Source organism: Mizuhopecten yessoensis, unplaced genomic scaffold, assembly GCF_002113885.1.
Source record: "Mizuhopecten yessoensis strain PY_sf001 unplaced genomic scaffold, ASM211388v2 scaffold4819, whole genome shotgun sequence".
NCBI classification, from domain to species: domain Eukaryota; kingdom Metazoa; phylum Mollusca; class Bivalvia; order Pectinida; family Pectinidae; genus Mizuhopecten; species Mizuhopecten yessoensis.
The window spans coordinates 1,208,613-1,233,282 of record NW_018405737.1 but is presented as its reverse complement, the minus strand read 5'-3'; the positions used below and the strand labels follow the sequence as shown (position 1 = coordinate 1,233,282).

General features: G+C 38.0%; 1 protein-coding gene across 6 annotated transcripts in view; it reads left to right on the top strand.

Moving 5' to 3' along the window:
* Positions 1-23,751, top strand: part of LOC110449782 (matrix metallopeptidase-21-like) — a 159,904-nt gene extending 136,153 nt beyond the window's left edge. For all 6 annotated transcript variants that reach the window (XM_021496872.1, XM_021496871.1, XM_021496869.1 and 3 more), the window contains 4 exons: positions 14,923-15,222; positions 16,298-16,552; positions 20,466-20,647; positions 20,965-23,751. In XM_021496872.1, the coding sequence (XP_021352547.1) occupies positions 14,923-15,222; positions 16,298-16,552; positions 20,466-20,647; positions 20,965-21,327 (1,100 nt within the window). In that variant the 3' untranslated portion in view covers positions 21,328-23,751. The remainder of the gene's footprint in view (positions 1-14,922; positions 15,223-16,297; positions 16,553-20,465; positions 20,648-20,964) is intronic.
* Positions 23,752-24,670: the final 919 nt, after the last annotated feature.

Genomic DNA, 24,670 nt, shown 5'->3' with positions numbered 1-24,670 from the left:
GACGGTGTTTGCCATCATTAAGGCTAGCCAAACAAAACGAACAAGAATGCAATATTTAAATTGGTGATATAAAAACTGAAGCAATGCAGACTTCTACCATACTCGCCTGGTCTAAGACTAATAGACAGTTATGATGAGATACTTGCTCTTCTCTAAAGTCAGTGCAGGAAGCTTTATCATCTTAACGAAAAAACTTTATCTGAAAAACAGATCTTCCACAGCTGGAATCGTATTTGTACGGAGCAGTAATTTGAAATCCTAATGGATTAAATGTTATTGTTGTGTATACAACTTTTAGATTTTCTTCATATATAAAATTAATATCCAGTTAAGATGACGTATTTTTCTTAACGTTTTCTGAACATTTGGGCAATCCATGATATTATGAGAATCTTGCCCTGCCTCGATGTCCATACGTCGGTTAAGTGTTGTGCCCGAACACATTTGTGTTGCGGAATGGACATCCTACAAGGCCAGGAGCGTTACAGACGGTTTGGTCTAGACCTAGGTTGATAAATACCCTTTCGATATAATCTACGTATGTGATGGTCGTATAATAGTTACACAAAGATAACAATTGGATTGAAACAGTCTGCCAACTTGTTCTGACAATGTGAACGGGTAGATAGCAAAGAGAAATAATTGTCAAAATATCCCCTGAAAATGTGTTACTAGGTAGCTCACATAAAGATAACATTACAAACCCTCATAAAAATCGGATATTTATTCTGTCTTTAATAGTACACTGGTTATGTAGACAGGCTCGTTCGTTGTGCAACATCCTTTCTGATCAAACAATGGAGGCTTCTCTAAGATAAGGCTTGAGGCAGCGAGTGCAGATCTATCTGGTGTACACTGGTGTAATGCTGAACAGACGTGGACTGGTGGTGACCGTGAAATACTGCAGTAACGCCCGTATCTCCCGTGACGATCATCACACCTAATCTACAATGATACCGCCTCTAATCTGACACCTACCTTCAAACTTCAATCATCAAACAAAGTCGTTGATACCATCCTTTATATTTGATATTTGACAGATCGTTTTTCTACATCCCGTGAGCAAGGATATTATTTCATCATTTATATATCTCAGAATGAAGACCGGTGTTTTGTATACTAGTTAGTAACATAACATGCATATAACTTGTATATAAACTGAATGAATGTTAATAAAAGTTATGTATATATATATAAACATAAGAAGATACGTCATCTTTAATTTGTAAGATTATCTGACGTAATGTGTTATTTGATTATATCTAAACGTATTGTTTATGAATCAACTGAATGAAAACGTCATTTCTCTGATCTCAACATGATTTTCATCTGAAACACAAGACTGATAAACATAGTATAAGGTTTTATCTTATTTCACAATTGTTGTAAATGTTATATATACGTGTTGAGATTTCAGACATTGCATTGTTTTATAGCCCATAATATGCCCTGTTTAAAGACCACTAGATCCTACATACTCTATAAGCACACAAACAAACTATACAGCAATCATCTCATTCGAGTAACATAAATACCCCGAGTATAAAAATGTCTTGTAAAATAAAACAACACGAGAACATACAACCTTGTTCTTCTACTAATCGTTAAGATATTTATTAGACACATAAGTTAATTCGTATTCACATTACGTACAGATTCCAACATCAGCCTTCATCTGTCGTCAACGTTTCGTCAGTTCAGAAACAGATTTATGAGAAACTTTCCTAACGAAAATATTTTTAAGAAACGGCATACACTAGAATACTCTTCAAGAGGAAAATTCTTCGGCACTTCATCTGTGGGGATTGTCAGCAATTACCGAAGTACGTCAATTCCAAGTACACATTTCTCAATCAAAAGTATGTCGAAAATATTTCGTAATTTCTGTTATTTGAACCTGAAAACCTTTCTCTAGTGATTCTTGTGTAATATGCCACGGTTCTGATATTCTCTTTGAAAATCTGTTGTTGTGTTCGTTCAAAGGTTCCTGCTATGTTAAGCGATTTTGTTGAAGTACATAATGTGTTAATGGCTGTTGTTGTGTTTGACGTTTAGTATGTGATACATGCATTTCTACGTTTTGCACCAGGGATTTAACGTATTGATAATTTATTTACATACCATTTTGGTTCTGTTCTGTTTGTATCACCGTAATAGAAGAATTTGCCATGACAGTACATATGTCATATCACACCAACGAATGTTAGCTGTGATATTTGTGAGAATACATTACTGTAGGATTGCTCTGTATCCAACTCTCTGCCTGTAGCCCAGACTTCGACTTTGAATTTTTGAGTCTTTATGATAACCCATATTTGTAACTTTTCCAAAGTACTGTTAGATCATAACTCATTATTTTGTTGATAAATAAATAAACTTATATCACAATATTCAATTTCATATTGACCGCGTATGCCTTGACAACAGTCTTATTCTTCTCATTACTGTAACCGGCCATTTAACGTGTTCGGTATTTGTTACATAAAACCCTTATTACAGAACCAATAAAGCAAACAGAATTGTGTTGCAGTGTTTTTCGGCGCCCTGCTTGCATTGTGAAGTTTGTAGCGGATCGTGCAGTTAAAAAGAAAAAAATAATCCAATGATTTTAACTCGTTCACCCCTGAAATTTCATATTAAACTATTCCAACCTTTGAATTGGAAGAATGCAAATGTGTTTTCAGGGGTACATGAGTTAACAAACCAGATACCCAACACAGTATGATTAATACATTTCAAACTCGTGATTTAAATCAAAATTGTAAAATTACATGCACTCTAACGAAAATATTTTATCATATTTATACTCGGTTTTTTAACAGTTTTTGGCAATTATGTAATACTACTCGATAACGTTCGTTGTGTGTTATTGAAATTAAAAACTCTCTATAAGAATAAATAAAAGTAAACTTAAAATATGTAACACTATTGTTATAAACAGGTATCAAACATCTAAAGTGTAGGTGTGAATCGGTCGTCTGCCATGGCTGCAGGTCCTTGTGTTTCACATGCTGCGAGATATACAGACACATGGGGTGATCCCGCGAACTATGTGTGAAGAAATGAGAGATTGCACCCGTTACCACGCGGAAACATCGCACAGTGACATCTACCGGAATAGAACTAGGCATTCTTCAGACATGTAGAATGCCGATTTTTTTTCCTGTTTGGATCTATGCTGAAAAAACTCGTTCGTTGTCATGGCCTGTGAGATTGTAGTCATCGGTAGGTAAGGAGACGATGCATTGTGATAATTCGTACCACTAGAGGGACACTCAAGCCACCAAGTATGCCGTTCGTTTTACTCCTAGACAATCACCATGGCATGTAGCAATATGTAAATAAAAAATGACACCCATGTGCATTTATCTGTGTGTATATGTTATAGTTTTCACTTCATATTATGTTTTGATGGTATTATAAAGTTCTAGATTAATAATGTAGAAATACAAATGCATAAATATGTTTGTTTTAAAGTAAATCTTTGCAGTAACATAATACTGTACGAACGTGATGGTAGACTTTTAAATAACGTTTTGTAGTACGAGTATTAGACTGGCTACCAGCCCTTTATTTTTTACGAAGAATTTCTCAACTGCATTGTACTACTAGCTACCCCCTAGTTTAGAACTTAGACACCCAATTGATCAAAATTATAAGAGATACTTTTTCTTCTAAATAATTTAATATTCTAAAGACGGGGGCCAGTCTATACAAGTATTATTTAGTGTAGATTGCTGATGATATTCGGCAATTTGTATACATTAGCTATCATATTATGTTTTGTAATAGTATTATATCTGTCAATAGGTAAACTTACATCGTTGACGATTTATACACTTTCCATGATTTGGCTTTTGTGGATGGTTTGTATTGTTTTTGTTAGGACGTGTCAGGTTTTGGTGGTGGAGGGGGAAACTGCTGATCTGCGGCAAATACCTGGCGACTCCCCACGCAGGTTTCCCTCGAACCCGCGAGTCAGGGGTTGAGGCCGAGTGATTGCAGACGGTCAGACGCCTGAACCACTCGGCCACGCGGCCCAAACTAGTGTGGAGAACATCCTCATGTGTACATGGGTTCGACTCGGGTTTCCTAGGGAGTCAATTATATCTCTCCTGTCGGTGTCTTTATGGTACATGGTGTTGGCGATTCTGTAAAAAGTATAAATAGTGCATGTTTATCTCTCTTTGGTTAATTCAAGTTTTTCCCATTTCATTGGACAAGTACTGTTTATGACTATGGCTTGGATATATATGTATTTTCATAGTGTTATAGTTGTTGTTATTGTTACATTCCAAATTTGTTGTTCTAGCTTCATGTGGTTGAAAACACGTACGCAAGCGTATCTGTGGTATTTCACGATTTAGAAATACGCTGACTTAGAATAAATATTTTGTAGTTACTAATAATGCAACGGCCATCTTTGAAATGTTGGATTTAATTGAATCACTTTGCCAATTAATTCTTTCTCCATTGCTATTTAATGGCCCAGGTATTGTCTGGTAGGGCATGGTGATATAAAGGCAATGAAAAAGACATCGATATGGTCATGGGGAGAGACACGGGCAGGGAATGCTACACAGGCTTTCATCTGTCACTGTAAATGCTGCCAATTAAGATGTCCGTCCAGGCTCGGTACTGCCCTACCCATACCACCACACATTACCGCCATACCTATCACGTGGTGCCCGGAGTTTGCTGCTGTACTAATGAGCACGTGTTTCGTACGGTATTCAAGGTCTGTCTCTGCGAGCTGTTATGGAATTTTGAATTTGCTTTTGTTTTTAAAAAAGACATAGATCTGCTTGGATTTATTGTTGAGTAATACTTACAGAATAGAAGGCTAACGTTACGTGGAGTTGCGAGTCAGAACTAATTGGAAGAGAGGATAACGAGTCGAGTCAGATGTTGGCCTCTCAAACATGTTCCTGTTCATTATTGCATGTTGTGTGAGCCCCGACTGCTCACCTAGCCTCAACTGCGTCCAATATTAAGGCATATGTTTTATGTAGCTATCCCGATACATTTAACAGGCGGGAGACGGTGCACGCCTATCGTTTGTGAAGACAATGTCCTCGTTTTTGCTATTATTTATACGCGTTATGTGATCCTCATGCACCACGGGGCCGGTTTGATCCGTCAGCAGATGACATAACTACTAAAGGTCAGGGACAAATGGATTGACATAACTACATACAATCAGTGTATTGCTGACTTGTGGTGTATGTACCATCAAGTTTGCTACTCATATATTGTGCAGTGTAACATAATGGTACATACCACCAGACCCTAGCCTGCTCACCAATAACCCAGTTAAGTGGGGGAGGCATTCTGTGTTTACACCCATGTTGTTTCAGTAACGCACCTCTTAGCCATAAACGTTTATCCCACCCAGAATCATGTACGGTCGACTCCTCAATCCTGTACCCTCAAATACAAGGAGAGACTGGTTAACATTCAGGCTGACCCATATGGAGCAACGTGAAATCGTCCAGAAAATAGATCTCCTTTGCTGTCCCATTCTGACCGGAAGTTTATTATAAGTTCCCAGTGTGTGGTCTTCTCTCTTGATTGTTCANGGGGGGGGGATATATGACTTTCTATTCTATTTCAGATTTGTCTTATTTAAAGGGGATTATCTCCATTCGCCAAAAAAATAATGCATTGCAATGTTAAAATCTCAAATTATTTAATTTGATGAAATTGTATCATGATTTGATAATCTTATTTGTAACACTAAGTGGTTTCGTACATGTAATACTAAATTCATGGAAGGGACTCGATTTAGTGATCTCGTACGGTAACGTTAATTGTAGTAACTCGATTAAGTTATCTCGTGATGTAAGGATAATTTCAGCTATTCGATGAAATAGTCTTTTGAGGAAATGATTATTGTAGTAATTCGATGAAAATATTGTTGTGAGGAAATGATCATTGTAGTAATTCGATGAAAATATTGTTGTAAGGAAATGATCATTGTAGTAATTCGATGAAATAGTCTTGTTGTAAGGAAATGATTATTGTAGTAATTCGATGAAATAGTCTTGTTGTAAGGAAATGAGCATTGTAGTAATTCGATGAAAATATTGTTGTAAGGAAATGAGCATTGTAGTAATTCGATGAAAAAAGTATTGTTCTAAGGAAATGAGCATTGTAGTAATTCGATGAAAATAGTCTTGTTGTAAGGAAATGAGCATTGTAGTAATTCGATGAAAATAGTATTGTTGTAAGGAAATGAGCATTGCAGTAATTCGATGAAATAGTCTTGTTGTAAGGAAATGAGCATTGTAGTAATTCGATGAAAATAGTCTCGTAAGGAAATGAGCATTGTAGTAGTTCGATGGTCTCGTAATCTAATGATTATGGTAGTAACTGGATGAAATAGTAGTATAATTTGCTTATTATGGAAGACATGTTGAGCACTCTCGGAATGTAAGAATAATACCAGTTACTCGATTGAGTAGCTGCGTAAGGTAATGATCATGGACGAAACTGGATGAAGTGAGCTCAGATTAGAAACATGGGTATCACTCAAGCAATGAGTTTTGTAAGGCACGAATAATGTCTTGCTCAGGTAATAAAGAATATGGTTTACAGAACATATATTTGTTATTTGGTCGATAAATGACCTTAGCATCATATTATTTACTCGATGAATGGAAATAATTGGGCAAGGATCATGTCTGTGTTATTCTGTAAATAAGCATCGTAGGGTAGCTACTCATATACTGTGTATTTATCGGTTAATGAACATCGTATGATGAGAAGCGTGTCTGTGTACGTCGCTGAATTATCAACATTTGTCTGCGTGTTTGGGTGAATGAGCATAATGCGCACAGAGCACTCTTTGAGCATGAAGCAACGGGAAAGTGTATGTTTTAGCTCGATGAATGAGCTTAACGGGAAAGGACATGTCTGTTTTACTCGTTTAGTGAGCCTAGTTTGCTTGGAGCACAATATTTACCCGAGCAGAAAGTATAATGTACTCAAAAATATCGGGAAAGAAAGCTTGTTTTTGTACTCGTATTATTCATGGACGCATAACTTTAATTTTTGCAATATTTTCAATTGTCGACAGGTAGTATCTAAAATAAGCCGTACGATATTTAATGATTGAGCTTTCTGGGTACATTGCCGAACCAATAATGGCGTTAAGCTCTAAAACATGAACAACGTTGAAAACAAATTTCCTTAAAGCAAGATGACTGCCAAAATAGGCTACTTGGAACATCGTTAACGTTATTGAGCTTTTTTTCCTATTTTGAAGTTTTTATGTTAGAGTAAAGTGCGTCAAACTGTAAAATGAAAAACAGATATTGCCGTCACAGATTCAATTAAAAAAACATACTCACTTGCATGACATTACTAAGATGCAAATAGTAAGACTGTTACAATCAGGAAGTTATGAAGCAACTGCTACATCTGTCAGCATACCATCATGTTAAAGGTTCATTAAAATCAGATAAACGAATTATAAAATTAAGATCATAATGTACCTCGGATATAATCATCACATGTCGTTGTTATATATAATTATAATATTATTAAGGAGATAATAATATTTACAATATTAGTTGGTATATAATCATAACATTACGAAGAAGATAATTTACCTAGGAGACATATTTATTATATTATGTTGATATATACATGTAGCTATAACATACCAAAAACAGCTGAAAATAACTTTTGAAAAAAAAGGTATTAGTCATCTTGGAACACTACATGAATATAATGCACGTGGGGCCGATGATCGTAGGGTGTCATTTGATTGGATATAGGACCTTCACTTGCTCTTCATTCAAATCTAACCATACCGTAAACACTGTTAGCTTTAAAGCGATCCAGTGAGTGCAAATCATTTCAAACTTTCTCAATCCCTATTAGATATATGTTAAATTGTGGCAATCATCTTCGTTTTGTGACTTTTATGTGATTCGACATAGGCTCCATGTATGTATAACTCAACAGAAAGACGTTATAGGGAGGCATCCTGTCTGTGTAACTCAACGGGAAGATGTTGTGGGGAGATATCATGTCGGTGTTACTCAACGGGACGACGTTGTGGGGAGATATCATGTCGGTGTTACTCAACAGGACGACGTTGAGGGAACACATTATGTCTGTGTAACTCAACGAAACGACATTGTAGGGGACATCATGTCTGTGTAACTCAACTAAACGACAATGTAGGGAGACATCGTGTCTGTGTAACTCAACGAAACGACAATGTAGGGAGACATCATGTCTGTGTAACTCAACGAAACGACATTGTAGGGAGACATCATGCCTGTGTAACTCAACGAAATGACATTGTAGAGAAGCATCATGCCTGTGTAACTCAACGAAATGACATTGTAGGGAGACATCCTGTCTGTGTTACTCAACGAAACGACATTGTAGGAGACATCATGTCTGTGTAACTCAACGAAATGACATTGTAGAGAAGCATCATGCCTGTGTAACTCAACGAAATGACATTGTAGGGAGACATCCTGTCTGTGTTACTCAACGATACGACATTGTAGGAGACATCATGTCTGTGTAACTCAACTGGGTGACGTTATAGGGAGGCATCCTGTCTGTGTAACACAACGGGGTGTCGTTATAGGGAGGCATCCTGTCTGTGTAACTCAACGGGAAGATGTTGTGGGGAGACATAATGTCGGTGTTACTCAACGGGACGACGTTGTGGAGAGATATCATGTCGGTGTAACTCAACGAAATGACATTGTAGGGAGACATCATGTCTGTGTAACTCAACGAAACGACATTGTAGGGAGACATCATGCCTGTGTAACTCAACGAAATGACATTGTAGAGAAGCATCATGCCTGTGTAACTCAACGAAATGACATTGTAGGAGACATCATGTCTGTGTAACTGAACGAAACGACAATGAAGGGAGACATCATGTCTGTGTTACTTAACGAAACGACATTGTAGAGAAGCATCATGTCTGTGTAACTCAACGGGAAGATGTTGTGGGGAGATATCATGTCGGTGTTACTCAACAGGACGACGTTGTGGGGAGATATCATGTCGGTGTTACTCAACGAAACGACATTGTAGGAGACATCATGTCTGTGTAACTCAACGGGGGGACGTTATAGGGAGGCATCCTGTCTGTGTAACTCAACGGGGAGATGTTGTGGGGAGACATAATGTCGGTGTTACTCAACGGGACGACGTTGTGGGGAGATATCATGTCGGTGTTACTCAACAGGACGACGTTGTAGGAATACATCCTGTCTGTGTAACTCAACGAAATGACATTGTAGGAGACATCATGTCTGTGTAACTCAACGGGGGGACGTTATAGGGAGGCATCCTGTCTGCGTAACTCAACGGGGGGACGTTATAGGGAGGCATCCTGTCTGTGTAACTCAACGGGGAGATGTTATAGGGAGGCATCCTGTCTGTGTTACTCAACGTGCCGACATTGTGGGAATGCATCCTGTCTGTGTAACTCAACGGGGAGACGTTATAGGGAGGCGTCCTGTCTGTGTTACTCAACGGGACGACATTGTGGGAAGGCATCCTGTCTGTGTAACTCAACGGGGGAACGTTATAGGGAGGCATCCTGTCTGTGTTACTCAACGGGACGACATTGTGGGAAGGCATCCTGTCTGTGTAACCCAACGGGGGGACGTTATAGGGAGGCCTCCTGTCTGTGTCCCTCAACGGGACGACACTGTGGGAATGCATCCTGTCTGTGTAACTCAACGGGGAGATGTTATAGGGAGGCATCCTGTCTGTGTTACTCAACGTGCCGACATTGTGGGAATGCATCCTGTCTGTGTAACTCAACGGGGAGACGTTATAGGGAGGCGTCCTGTCTGTGTTACTCAACGGGACGACATTGTGGGAATGCATCCCGTCTGTGTAACCCAACGGGGGGACGTTATAGGGAGGCATTCTGTCTGTGTTACTCAACGGGACGACATTGTGGGAAGGCATCCTGTCTGTGTAACCCAACGGGGGGACGTTATAGGGAGGCATCCTGTCTGCGTAACTCAACGGGGGGACGTTATAGGGAGGCATCCTTTCTGGGTTACTCAACGGGACGACATTGTGGGAATGCATCCCGTCTGTGTAACCCAACGGGGGGACGTTATAGGGAGGCATCCTGTCTGTGTAACTCAACGGGACGACATTGTGGGAATGCATCCTGTCTGTGTAACTCAACGGGGAGATGTTGTGGGGAGACATAATGTCGGTGTTACTCAACGGGACGACGTTGTGGAGAGATATCATGTCTGTGTAACTCAACGAAATGACATTGTCGGAGACACCATGTCTGTATAACTCAACGGGGTGACGTTATAGGGAGGCATCCTGTCTGTGTAACTCAACGGGGAGATGTTGTGGGGAGACATAATGTCGGTGTTACTCAACGGGACGACGTTGTGGAGAGATATCATGTCTGTGTAACTCAACGAAATGACATTGTAGAGAAGCATCATGCCTGTGTAACTCAACGAAATGACATTGTAGGAGACACCATGTCTGTATAACTCAACGGGGTGACGTTATAGGGAGGCATCCTGTCTGTGTTACTCAGCGGGACGACATTGTGGGAATGCATCCTGTCTGTATAACTCAACGGGGGGACGTTATAGGGAGGCATCCTGTCTGTGTAATTAACGGGGGACGTTATAGGGAGGCATCATGTCTGTGTAACTCAACGAAATGACATTACAGAGAAGCATCATGTATGTGTAACTCAACGAATTGACATTGTAGGGAGGCATCATGTCTGTGTAACTCCACGAAACGACATTGTAGAGAACTATCATGTCTGTGTAACTCAACGAAATGACATTGTAGAGAAGCATCATGTCTGTGTAACTCAACGAAACGACATTGTAGAGAAGCATCATGTCTGTGTAACTCAACGAAACGACATTTGACCATTTAAAGATCATTGAAATGGCTCACGTTTGTTACAGCTATAACAAGCATGTCCATAAGTCCATGTGCTGGCGTTTTGGGCAGTACGTCATATAGTGTTGTTACTACATCAAATGTATGGCGTTCATATGTAGGATTTATGAATGAAAGGAAACTGATGTAACCATAAAGTCGACTACACTGCCCGCCTGACAGTGATTGTAATTAGCACCGACATCGTGTGTTCGGTAATCTCGTATGATGAAGGCATGCTCAATGTACATATTTTCTCGTGTGATCTCGTACGGTCTCGTACGATACATTTCACAGACGAACCACGTGAGTTTGTGACTTCATACGTATGGAACATTTACATATCAAATCAGACATACTTATCAGGGTAAATGTCACTCGTTTTATTTGTCATTTTTCAAGCAGTCTCTTATACATTTCTTTTCGTAAAGGTCATTCTGAAGCTCAGTTAATGACATGTAAACTTGCCAGCACATGAGCTCTGCACCCAAAATGGTTCTCTGGGAAACAGGATATGGGGTGACAAACACACTTCTGCCGTGATTTTGGGAAAAGTCGTGTTTTAAACAAGTATGTAACCTCTGATACAATACATATTATTCTGTTCACAAGATTGACGAGATAAGTACGTACAGATGTGCCGCCATGCCCTGTATCAATCTCACGAGTCTACACCCCACCGAGTGGCATTGTACAGGTTAGGCGGACATCATTGTGGAAATACCGTGCACACCCATGTGGCCATTATACATCAGGGATGTATGTGGATTTAGTTTTTTTGGATTCGTAGACAATGTTTATGTAATCATTTAAAATGCACAGCAACATATTGTGGAACTTAGATTTGTGTACATGTGTGTACCGGAACGTCTTACAAGTATACAAGTGTTTTATTTTATGAATTTTGAGTTTAGAAATACTTTATCATCCTCATGATGTAATTTGAAGGCTGTGCGTCTGAAGCACTGGGATGCCTTGTTAAGAGTTTTCTATTAAACGATATGTCAGGTTTGAAGTTTATTACAAATAATGAAATTAAGATGAGTTCAGTAAGTTATGTAACGACCAAGTGTAAATTGTAAGTTATACGTACTGTGAGGGAGACGGACGAGCATATAAACGTGAGCAGATGTTGATATTCACAGTATTGTTGGCTTAATATAAACGTAATGAAAGAAATTAGTTTTCGATGACTTCGCAGTCATTCTACAGACGTGAAGTACCGTATGAAATATTTAATGAACTAACGTAGAACGCATTTTACTTCATGTTAGCCGTACTCAACATGCTTAGTGCTAAGCTAAAGGCATATTACTTACCACGGAAAAGTCTTTTGTTAACATCGCATGCAACATAAGGTCAAGATAGGGTCAAGGATGAGTAATAAGGTCAGGATAGAGTCAATGATGAGTACTTTGTAATAAGGTCAATATAGGGTCAAGGGTGAGTAATAAGGTCAATATAGAGTCAAGGGTGAGTAACAATCTGGTCAATGAGATTAACCACTTGAGTTAGCACTTCCTTAGTTTACTTCCATCTATAGCGATATATCATTCTTACTCATGCATTCATTTGTTGGGTGAGTGGATATTTTGATATTATAAAATATAAAATTATTAAATAAAATATATAAAACTACGATTTGAATACTGATTATTTCTTACATAACACATATGTGTGTATTACGGTGTGGCATTGGATCATAAACTCTGGCGTCAATATTCCTGCTTCAACAGTGTGGGTATTTCTACCATTAATGGTCAATTCTGCCCTTCAATCTACTGCGAGAATAACACAATTTTATTTTTCACAGTAGATTTTTTTTTTTTTTTAATCACATAAAATGTATTTTTATCAGGTTTACTAGTGTAACAAACCTATCATATACACAGTACACAGTTCTGCTACTGACGCGGTTCAGGCTAAAACTGCTGATGCAATGAACCGAGCCTAATAGTCGACCTTGACATGCAGTAGGTGCTGCAGGTTTTGGATTACCTTATTAGCGATGGCTAAACCATTGCCAGTGTATTTGGTAAGCGTTTGTCCTGGTCAATAAATGTTAACCAGACGACGAGCGCGTTTGATTTCGAACCATAAATAATAATAGTTAGGTTGCATATCAAAGAAACTATTATATAAAGATGGCATTTGTTATTTCCTCATTGAATTTTACTCAAACAAATCGCTCAGTGTCTAGGTCATAAGTGTATAGTTTTGTGTGATTGGGAATGGTACATTGGAGAAGTCCGTTCGTAGTTGTAACTCTCCAGAAGCCGCCCTATCGTACCAAGCTAACGGCAGAAGGCCATACGAGGAATGTCACTAAAGTACTACCAGCCGTTGACGCTAAGTGTGACCTGCATCTTCCTTCATGTCGTTTTGGTGATTCGGATTGAAGCACTAGACTCTCTTTACAACTGCCTGTGCCAGCCACTGCCAGGTATAAGCCTATTTTGCAAGGCCGCCCTCTTTAAAGTGCAGCCAAGATGTAGGCATAATAACCACTGGCATTACTGTCCCTGTCTTCGGATTCCGCCGGTAGAGGTCGCCTGCCGTCTCAGACGGTGTCATGGCGAGAGGTCAACAGCACTCTGCCAGATTACATTATCTACGCTCGTTAGATTTCACACAAAATTGTAATTTTATGAACAGTTTAAGAAGTGTGATGTTTCCCGCTGCGACTGTGCACCTGCCTACTTGGGAGAGCAGATAGCAGACCAAGATAGCCATCGATGTAGTAAAAGATTATACATTGTAAGATACAGGTTTCAGAAAGTTGTAAATGATTGTTGTGTATTTGCCCTGCAGTTTGTGAGCACATGCTCTACTTCATAATGTGTGAATCAAAAGCGCTCGTCATTGATAATGAGTATATACAAGTGGTTATTAATGAATAAAACGATGTCGCACGCGATGTAAACGGAATAGAATGTGCCCTATACATATATAACAAGTTGATGAATAGAACCCTCTACCGAAACACACAATCAACATCCAATTATAATAAAAAAAAAATATGTGATTACACTTTGGTTTTTTTATTCGATCAAATAGGTACATTGTGTTCAGTTTATGTCATATTTTGACATGTTGAGCAGGAACAACCAAATTCAACCTATTAAAGAAGTCAACAATGTACACTGTATACATATGTGCGTAACGCCACGAACCGGTCGCAGTCATCCAGGACAAGTCTTCACACAAGCGCAAAAACCCCACCTGTATGGCTTAAATACACACATGTGTATCGGTTCAAATTCCAATTTACCATTAACATCATGCACGATACACTTGCCATGTGCCTTTGTTATAAACGTACTTGAAGCACAATTGAACGTTTTCCCCAAAAAGCATCGCCTTGTTGTTCTATGATGTTTGGTATTGGTGCCAAAATGGAATTCAAACGTAGACCGCCCGGCATGTTGCGGCCCGTGGGAGGCGGGTCAGGTACACTGTTGTACGTGTCGGAGTGATCCATCACTATGTACTCTTCAGTAGTCTGTTTTTGATATCCTAATTGTAATTATTCCATTCCTGGACCGATTCCTGAGCGGCTACGATTACAGGTCTTTGTTATGATGTTCTCGCTTTCCTACCGCTTATGCCGACAATGTAAACCATGACGAGTCAAATCTATATTGTGGTATAGATATATATACATATAATTTGTTTATTCTAACAGGAGAAGTTGCAGGTTGTGAAGCAAAAATAATCCATTGTGCATTTAATACCGGAATGTCTAAATACCGTATCTGTTCTTGCCAGCGTTGATATGCAACGCAATCATGAGTGGCACCCCAGGAGAGACATTGTTACGAACACTAAACAAAGGTGCTTGGCTCAGCAGACAGGACGTGATATCCATGTTCACCTTAAATTTGTTCTTCGTCCAATTTCTTCTAGATGCCGGGATTACGATATCCATCGCTACAATCTGTTAGAGGCGTAAGCTTGTATGTTCTTCTACATGAGTTGTCCATTCTGTCGTTGCAGGTTCACACCAGAATTGCGGTCGGCGGTTTGACGGTCACGGTGGAGAGATCGCCCATTCTGTGATTGGGGGAAATGTCCATTTTGACGACGAAGAGGATTACAAGTCGATAGAGTCTATCAACATGGAGAAGGATGGCATCTATCTTCTCCGGGTGGCCGTGCACGAAATCGGTCACGTGCTCGGTCTAACCCATACGGACAAGCCCTATTCTATCATGTACGCAATCTACCAGACAGTGTCTACAGATAAGGAGTTCGAGCTAGGTTGGGAGGACAGAAAACAGATTCAGGCATTATACGGTAATACTTAGCAACCACAGAACGGTTGTCTTAAAGAAATATGCTTAATCCAACATGCATCTCTAACACAAAATACTTTTCCAATTAGAGATATGTACAATTATGGGTTAATGAAGGGGTAACATAATTAAAAGTGCACACGATTCATGTATTTGTAACGCTCTCAAGCACTTACAAAAATATCGAACATTATAGTTTGGGTCTGTCGTTGATATATAGTAAGTGTTTTATAAAATAGTCGCAAGGAAAGGAAAGCAAATATGAACCATTACTAAAATCCTGTTCCGTCTCATTGATTGTATACTATGTAACGGACTCATATTTAAAGAAAAACCTCACCTAAAACATTTACTTTTTTGCAACCCAGAAGGCGTTTTTTTATGCATCAAGCATAAATACTTTTAAAAAATAACACAACTACAGAAAAGACTAAACAAATCACTTCAATAAACAAGTCAAAAAGATTTATATTTTTCAAAATATTAAGATACTATACAGATGGAAAATTGACATTTGTTATAGTATTAGCTTTTCATAGTTTAAAGAAAACATGAGGAGCGTATTGCCTAGACTGACGTAGGCAATTGGGTGCAGTTCTGAACACAGACATATTTAATGTTCATGGAATCAGGATATCTTCTGTTACTCGTGTCCGCCCGTTCATATAGAAACGTGACATCTCTAACGGGAACAATTACACACATAAAACACAGCCTGCCATTAGTTTTGATTCAATGATACACAGATTACTGGTGTTACGCAGGATTATAATGCAATGCGTGGCAATTCAGGAGACGTTTGCGCTTATTGCATGCGGTTTCTGGTAGATGATGGTTGAATGAGTGCAAACGTCCCACGTCAGACAGATCTAATGGATCACATCGCAGGCTTATTAGCAACAATTCACCATTTTAAACAATAAATTAGCAAGCAACCTTCGCGCAGAACAGTTTTTGTTTAAGAAATAGAAATGTGTAAGGAAATCTTTGTTTGGCATAATTCCACATGTACTATTAAACATAAATAATTAATGTACGCGGTACGTATTTGGCTAATTGCTTGCCTCCCTTCACAGGTGTCTGCAAGGGCCGGTTTAGTGCGGTGTTCGACTGGGTACGGAAACGACCTGACAACCAGTTCATCTTCAACACATACTTTTTCCGTGAAAACCACTACTGGATGTACGAGAATCATGCCAACCGCACGCGCTACGGCGACCCCCTGTACATTGCACGTGAGTGGAAGGGTGTGCCCAATGACGTCGACGCCTATATCCATGTCTGGTACTTCTCTGGCAACGTTATCATAGACGATGCGTACTTCTTTAAAGGTAAATCAATGTGAAGACACATGGCGAATGATAGCTGAAAGCAGACCCCATATGACCAATTAAATTTTAAAATCCAGGATAACCTTGACCATCTACAAAGGACAAGTTCTTTCTTTAAAAATTTAAAAAAATATCCTATTAAAAGTACCAGATATCCACTAACAATCGTTCAACCCATTCCAACTTCTGTAGCTCACATCTGCAAGAAAAAGATACATTTGTGTTGCTGAAGTATAGAGGGGCCATTGTTCAGCGTTTTAACAGTGATGTGCCCTTTCGATTTCTTTTAATGCATGTCCTAAAATACTGTTTTCTGGTCGTTATAATTGGGCAGACTGTCTACAGTATAAATACATTCCTGCCAATGTTGTACCGCAGTATGTATTATGAATATAATTACGTTGAAAGATATTTGACGAATGGAGTTGGATTTTATTACTCAAGATGCATCATTCAAGATGTCCGCAAAGCTATCGGCCTCCTGTCAAAGTCTACTTATGATTTACCTCTTGTATTTCTTATATAGCCCTAGCGAGAATAAAATCCACAATATGTCTATTTCAAAATTACGTGAAAACTAATAACATTTTATTTGTGGGTTTTTTATTTAGATATTTATCTTTCATTTTTTTAATGTGCAAAATTGTTTCAAATTTCTTCAAGCAACACTTTACATAATACAAATCAAAAGAAATTTCTTTGCGAGATGTGATGGTGAGTCCAAGTCTTATCCTAGTCAGAACTAAAACGTTTTCAATATTTTGGATTTTTTAACTACATCGTTTTGGTAATTTTCCAGAACTGATTTATGTGCACACTGCTGATATTAGCTTATGTTGTGTCACATTTTAACATTTAAGACAAATTTTAAGCAAACTTGCTTTTTTTTTTGTAGTTAATGAATTACATGTAAAATTAAATCGGAACTTCGAAGTAACAGTCCCCGAGCGCTTTCGCCAGTTCATGTGAAAATATTTTGAATTTTAACATACATTTTGTGACTTTTTAAGATAAATATTGATTATAAAATGACAACAGATATTTTTTGGTGATTTTCTCGGGGGATTCTTTTTTTATTTTCGACTTTTAAATATTCTATGTTTAAGTGGAGGTTTTTGTGTGAAATTTAATCTTTCTGTTAATTCTGTAAATCCTTCTTGTTTTATAGTCGGCATTTATAGTTGCCATCTTGAAAGAACATTTTGGTCATCATCTAGGCGGCAACCCAGAATGATACATCATTGGTAAAATATCCAACAATATTCTCTCCTATTCGTTAGACATAAAACCATAACAAACTAACTTATATACTTATACACGAATAAATAGTTTAATATCTGATAAATATAGTTCGTAGAACTTGCGGAAGTTGGAAGATGAGAATACATTTTTGTAACACAGACATCGTCATACATTGAACGTCGAACGTTAAAATTTCCAATTGTATTGATGCATGTGACAACAGTTGTAAGAGATATAATAGGCGAGGGGTGGGGTGTAGTGTTATTTTGTTACGTAACAACCTTCGATTAATGGGAACCGTCGTGCAGGGACACGATAGTGACATTAGCTCAACAATATCACAAGGCCTTGCTCGTGAGAATGATGCTAAATTCATAACTTGTCGTGTTTGTTACAAGGTAACTCCATACTGCACTATAAAAATGGAAATGTCGAAACAATTTATTGTTACGATTTATTCAACGGAAAATGGAACCCCGTTAGACCTTATATATCAATGCATCAAAGAATTACTATCAGATACATACCTTATATCGGAGTTCGGAAAGTTCGCAATTCAGTGCTGCAATATGAAAATTCTAATTGGCCTTATCTACAATAACAAACCAGCAGTGTGGATTAAAACCGTACAAGAGCATTTCATATGTTTTGTGGCGAGCCCCTTCCAACCAGTATTGCGGATTGGAGCCCATAAACGATTTTCGTGTTTATAGAGACACGCTTTTCACAACCAACATTGTGGATTATAACCCATAAACGATTTTCGTGTTTATAGAGCCACGCTTTCCACAACCAATATTGTTGATTGTAACCCATAAACGATTTTTCCGTGTTTATAGAGACACGCTTTCCACAACCAATATTGCGAATTGGAACCCATAAACGATTTTCGTGTTTATAGAGACACGTTTTCCACAACCAACATTGTGGATTGGTCTAGATTCTTTCCATGTTTATGGAACCGCGCCCTTCATAACCATCATTGTGGATTGGAATCTATAAGGTCTCAGTCTTTGTTTATGGAGACACGCCCTCCACAAACAACAGTATGGAGGGGAGCCGATAAATGTTCTTTCCCTGATTATTTTGACACGCCTTTCACAACTAACATTATGGATTAGAGCCAATCAATTATCTTTCCGTTTATTTAGACACGCACTCCACACCCATTATTGTCGATTGGAACCTATAAGGTCTCGTTCTTTGTTTAAGGAGACACGCCCTCCAAAACCATCATTGTTAATTGAAACCTGTAAGGTCTCGTTCTTTATTTATAGAGACACGCCCTCCACAACCAACAATATGTTGGCGTGTATAAGGCTAGATGGGCTTTCTTTGTTTACTATGCCACGTCGTTCTACTCTTTCTGTACGTGTTCGATGGTACGAGTGTCTGTCATTTGAAATAACGACCTTCCACTCCCCTTATAGATTGCATTATAATAATAATAATAATTCGAGGTTCTTATATACCGCTTTATCACAACCTAGGTGGTAGGTCGTCTCAAAGCGGCTCACAAATTATTATCCGTGGAAATAGGGCCTTGCTCATTGCAAAATGCTCTTTCCCTAGATAAGTTCCCTGAACCATTGTAAGTATGACATCTTCCCTGTTCACTGCGTCTGCGCTACGTTTCGTCGTAGTTGCAATATGTAACCACCACTGATAAGTCGTATTCAGTCTAGCTTGGTGCTCCGGGGTTGTTCCGCGGCTTTCCCTCAATATCATTTGATACTTTCCGCGGGTTTAAACTCAATTACTCACAAAGCGTGAATTTATGGAAAGTAATAGAAACGGTGTCCATGGTATAATGGATATTAACACTACATTTTAGTTTTGGCTGAATCCTAGGGATACGTGTTAAGGTCTGTTACATTACGATTTGTATGCACGTAATTGATATGTGATGTAAAGTGCCTAAAGTTGTGAAGATGTCAAAAGGAAATTACCACAGTCACTATAAGGTTTCCACTAGATCGTTACCAATTACCATTAAGCGTTAAAAATAACTTGACGGAACAATTGAATTAATTCTGTTCGTTGAGATTGACGGAGAAAGAGCAGACGTTTTTATTTGGTTTACTTACAACTCCAATTGTTATCCCTACTGGACAGAATATGTGGTGTAAACCTTTCCTGGTTGTCGCTAGGGGTTACTGATAAACTACTCGAATACGCTACCAAAACATTTAGATTTCAGAATTTATTGGCTAAATGAAGCTAATCAGAACATCTTTATTTAGTGGTTGGAACAATTAAAAAAAATATCGATTTCAAGATAGATAATCCTTATCTTACCATAATGTAAATAATTTGAATGTTACTCAAAGAAATATCGAATTAAAGATAAGTAATTCATCTATAAATTGTGATGAAGAACAGCGTCAAGAGACACTTTCGCATTCCAGTTGTATACAAACAAGAAACTTTCTTTTATGTTTTGTCTGTCTTGAATTTTCTATGCAGACCGCAGAATAACACATTCTTCAGTAGAGTTCCTGTTTTTCTGTAGACTTAATTATTAGACCACGACATGCAATTCTGCGGTAAACCAATTTTACATCAGCATTTCTTTTAAGACTTTAGATAGGCAATGTGTGTAATTGAGTACAATGCAATATTTCTGTATTATATATGTCCTAATACTAAGCTACCAATATTATATTTCCAGGCGAGGATTACTACAAGTACAACAGTGATGGTGATTTAGTCTATGCGGGCTGGCCGCGACGAATTCGGGATGACTTTGGCCCAAAACCAGGAGAGGAGGGTGCTGAAGGCGTTCCAGATCATTTGGATTCAGTTTTCTTCGATATGAGGGATAGGAATATCTATTTCTTCAAAGGCGAATGGGTAAGTGGATCTCTAGTGCAAATCGTTCACAGTTAGATGAAGCTAAAGTGGCCAATGAGAGGCAGAGAAATAGGTCTTATCATTTGCGACTCGCTTGCACTCTGAAGAATGGGGTGGACGCAACAAGCGACAAGACACGACACTTAGGTTTCGAGTTTTCCGCACGAATCATGAAAATGATAAGATAACAAAATCATTATGAAAGATTAAAGGAATGTGTAGTCAGATACTAGTATATTTTGATCTTGTGATAGAGTGATGCATTGTATTGTGTTTCGCACAAATAATTGCACTTTATTTTTGCATTTTACATTAAGGTTTACGTGTTCGATCCGAAGGAACCTGAGGAGACCCGAGGATGTTGCATCCGGAAGCGGAAGTTTGTAGAAGAATTCCCGACCGTGGAGGGAGACGAACCCCTGATTGGAAATGTTGACGCTGTTTATTATTCTTACAAAAACAAAACGGTTTATTTTATCAAGGATGAACATGTTTGGCAAAATTATCTTTTTCATCCCCGGCAAAAGAAGCAGATTAGGAACGCTGTAAAATATGTAGGCAAATGGTATGAGATTTGGTTCGACATTTGTGATGTACGTAAAATGCACGACGAACCGTTTCTTATTCAGAGTGACATTGTACCCTTACCGGAACCTGATGACCCCGAACCTGGAACGTGATTAAAACTTGTCAACCATCGGAGACATTACGAAAAACAAACATAATATGGGAGCAAATCATGATCAAAATTAAGTGTTCAATAACAAAACTACTGAAGCGCAAGCCGGTCACGTGATGTATGCGGCAGGAATTGGTACACCGGTGGTGACTCGTGGGAGCTAACTTTATATCTAGTACTTCTCTCATAAGAATGCATATTTACTTACTAAAACTATTACTGTATTGCTGTTATACAATATCTACAATACGACATCCGGTTAACACTGACACAATGCGGACACCTGTCATTTCCCATACACGAATATAATATGGATATTTGCAAAATGTACCAGTTCGGTTCTCGGATGACGTCATCATTGATGTGATGTCATCACGTTAATAGTGTGTTTGTTGACTGATCTAACACAAAAACTTACCGACAGATAGAATCGATCTTAAAATGGATACAGTTTTTCCAATGTGTCAAGGATATCTATTTAATGTAACATAAGTACATTCCCTGTTCACCGAGGTGATGTAAACCTTCCTTCATTGACTTAAAACGTGTGAAAGAAGACCACCATCACTGTTTACTGTAATCATGTGCAAACTGTCTCACTGACTGCTATACGCTGTACATACCCCGAACTTATAAACAGCTTGGATAGGACCTCGCCGTGGTGAGTGATGAACACTGAAATCCGGTGGCTCTTGTTAGCTAGGTTGTGCCATACCTTCCATTATTCGGGCTATATCTGACAATTTCACTGCATTTGGGGTATCTGTTATTTGTTTCCAGGATGTCGTCGCTGCACATGCGCACTCCAGTGTAGTAATTATGACAGGAAGTGATGAGTTATTGTGGTACGGAGATATGCGTGTGAGCCACGCATTGTTAAAAGACACCTCGACATGTACATATACATATATATATTTATATCTATGGTTCATTTTGAAGTCATTCGATGCTGTGATAATGCTATTTTGTACAAATAGTAGGATAGTTATTTATTGATTCAAACAGATGTCCAAGGAAGTACAATCTACTCGCAATATATAACTTGTTTGCTATTCTTCAAGTCTATTTAATTTCATTGATACTAACGATCAGTTCTTTTGTGTCGCACTTTTTCCCATATCCCTAAAGAATTTATTTATTTGATCAAATATTAATAATTGACCACACTTTTATAAAACCACCTATGTATAGGAAAACATTAGTCAAATAAGTACCGTTCACACTTTTTGTATGATTTTTAAATTTAGTTATAAATTAAGAATATAAAATAAATATAATACAACTTCAAGGCAATTAAACGTTTTGGTATAATGTACTGAAAAATATTTTGTATTACTTGTTTGAACTGGTATGTAAGTCTTTGGGCTTTACTTTATAACGTGTGTAAGTGCAGGATAATGAATTGTCACGTTAATTGGATTTATCAGAGGTACCATTCTGTCTCAAGTCAAAACAATGTCATTTTAACGCACTCTTTCACGTGATTATCATATCGGGCGAATAGGTGTGTACATCGTCATGAATCACAAAAAGGTGAAACGTCATCGTATGCTGTGCATATAAACACACAGCACAGTATTTTGTATGTAACTAAGATATGATAAACTGTATACATTTTAATACATAACGGTAGATTTTGTACAATGTCAGATGTCAGAATTTATTGTGTCCCCAAAACATCACACATTTTAACATAGGATATGTGCAATACAGAACGGTACAACATCCTATACCTAAGGGTACAATGTATTTATACCATGGTCATTTTTATCATTATATAGAAATCATTGTGACATGCTGTATTGTATTGCGATGTGATGTATTGCAGTGTGTAGTGTATTATAAACACATTACACCACACCCGTTACACTGGTGTCGTTGTTAATCTGTTACAAAATCATGCTGTTTGTATGTCAATTTAATTAATGCATTAACTCATCGTCATTATCATTCTCGTCGCCACTATTGTGTTTTCATCGTCACTCATTGCCTGTATTAAGTCATGTTCTGGACTGAGAGATGTCAAGATTCCAGACATAACGTTATGTTTTGAGATTTTAATTTGGTTATGTGTATATTTTTACGTATTTTATTTATACCACTCATTTATCAACAGTTAAATGTCAAAAACTGTTGACATTGTCGTCTGTTTTCATCAAAGCCATCGTCGTCGTTGTCATTTTTTTTATTGTTAATTATCGAGACATAAATCCATACTCATATGTTCATTGCATCTTGCACTGGTTAAAGAGAATGTCGTCGACATGAGCCTCGCTCTGATGCCCGTTACCAAGGTGTGTCACTTGGTTATCATCGTATCTATGATGGTTTCACTGGCACGTGTCGCCAGATCGTCACGTGCACTAAGTGGTTCAGCTTTGGAGTCAGTGGTGAAAACAACAACAAATAAAAACTGAACTCAGAAGTATGTTTTTGTTGTCTGTCCATAGATATATCTATAAACTATCAGCTTGAGAAATCGTTATTCCGTCTTTGCGTATTGCAGAGTTATCTTCTCTTGAGAGCAGGTATTGATTGTTACGTCATTGGTTTTTGTGAGAAAATTACGTCGTTTTCTCAAAAATTGATGACGTTACTCTCACAAACAAATGACGTAACAATCAATACCTGCCACAAGAGAAGATAACTCTGCAATACGCAAAGACGGAATACTCATCAACTAAACACATTGATTATTTTATTGTGCACAGTCAGTCCTTTTTGTTGAGAACAAAGGTGATTATCGAAGCTTGACTGAAAACCACAGCAGCTAAGTACGTTTCGCAGATTGGTTTATTTAAAATAATGCTCATGTTGAGTTAATTGGTTAATAAATCGATAAAGAAAATAGTCTGTTTATCAACAAAATACAGTCAAGTTTAATACTTTTAATTTAATACTTAAATACATCATTAATTTTCCGTTTTAATATCTATTTTCCCTCGAACAACCACTGTTTGCTAGTAATGCTAATTCGAAAATAAATCTTCTTTGCTCAGCACAGGTACTGCGTATAACATAAAGTCTATACAGATCAATTTAAGGGTAAAACGCAACGAAAACTGGGGATAACGTTCTAGGGTCAAAATTGAGTAGATAGAGAGATGAATATACATGATTCGGATACACATGCCCGAAATCCACTTGCACAATCCTTCCCCCTCGCCCTACTTTTCAGCATCGTAGGGATCAGAGGATAATTTTTATTTACAGACAGGAAAACCAGACATAATTATAAATACTTATAAACAATAGAGCATAAACCTAGATGGAAAAACAATACATTGATAGTATCTGAAAAGAAAGTGTTATTAAACAAATAGTAATATTTCAATGAACATCAT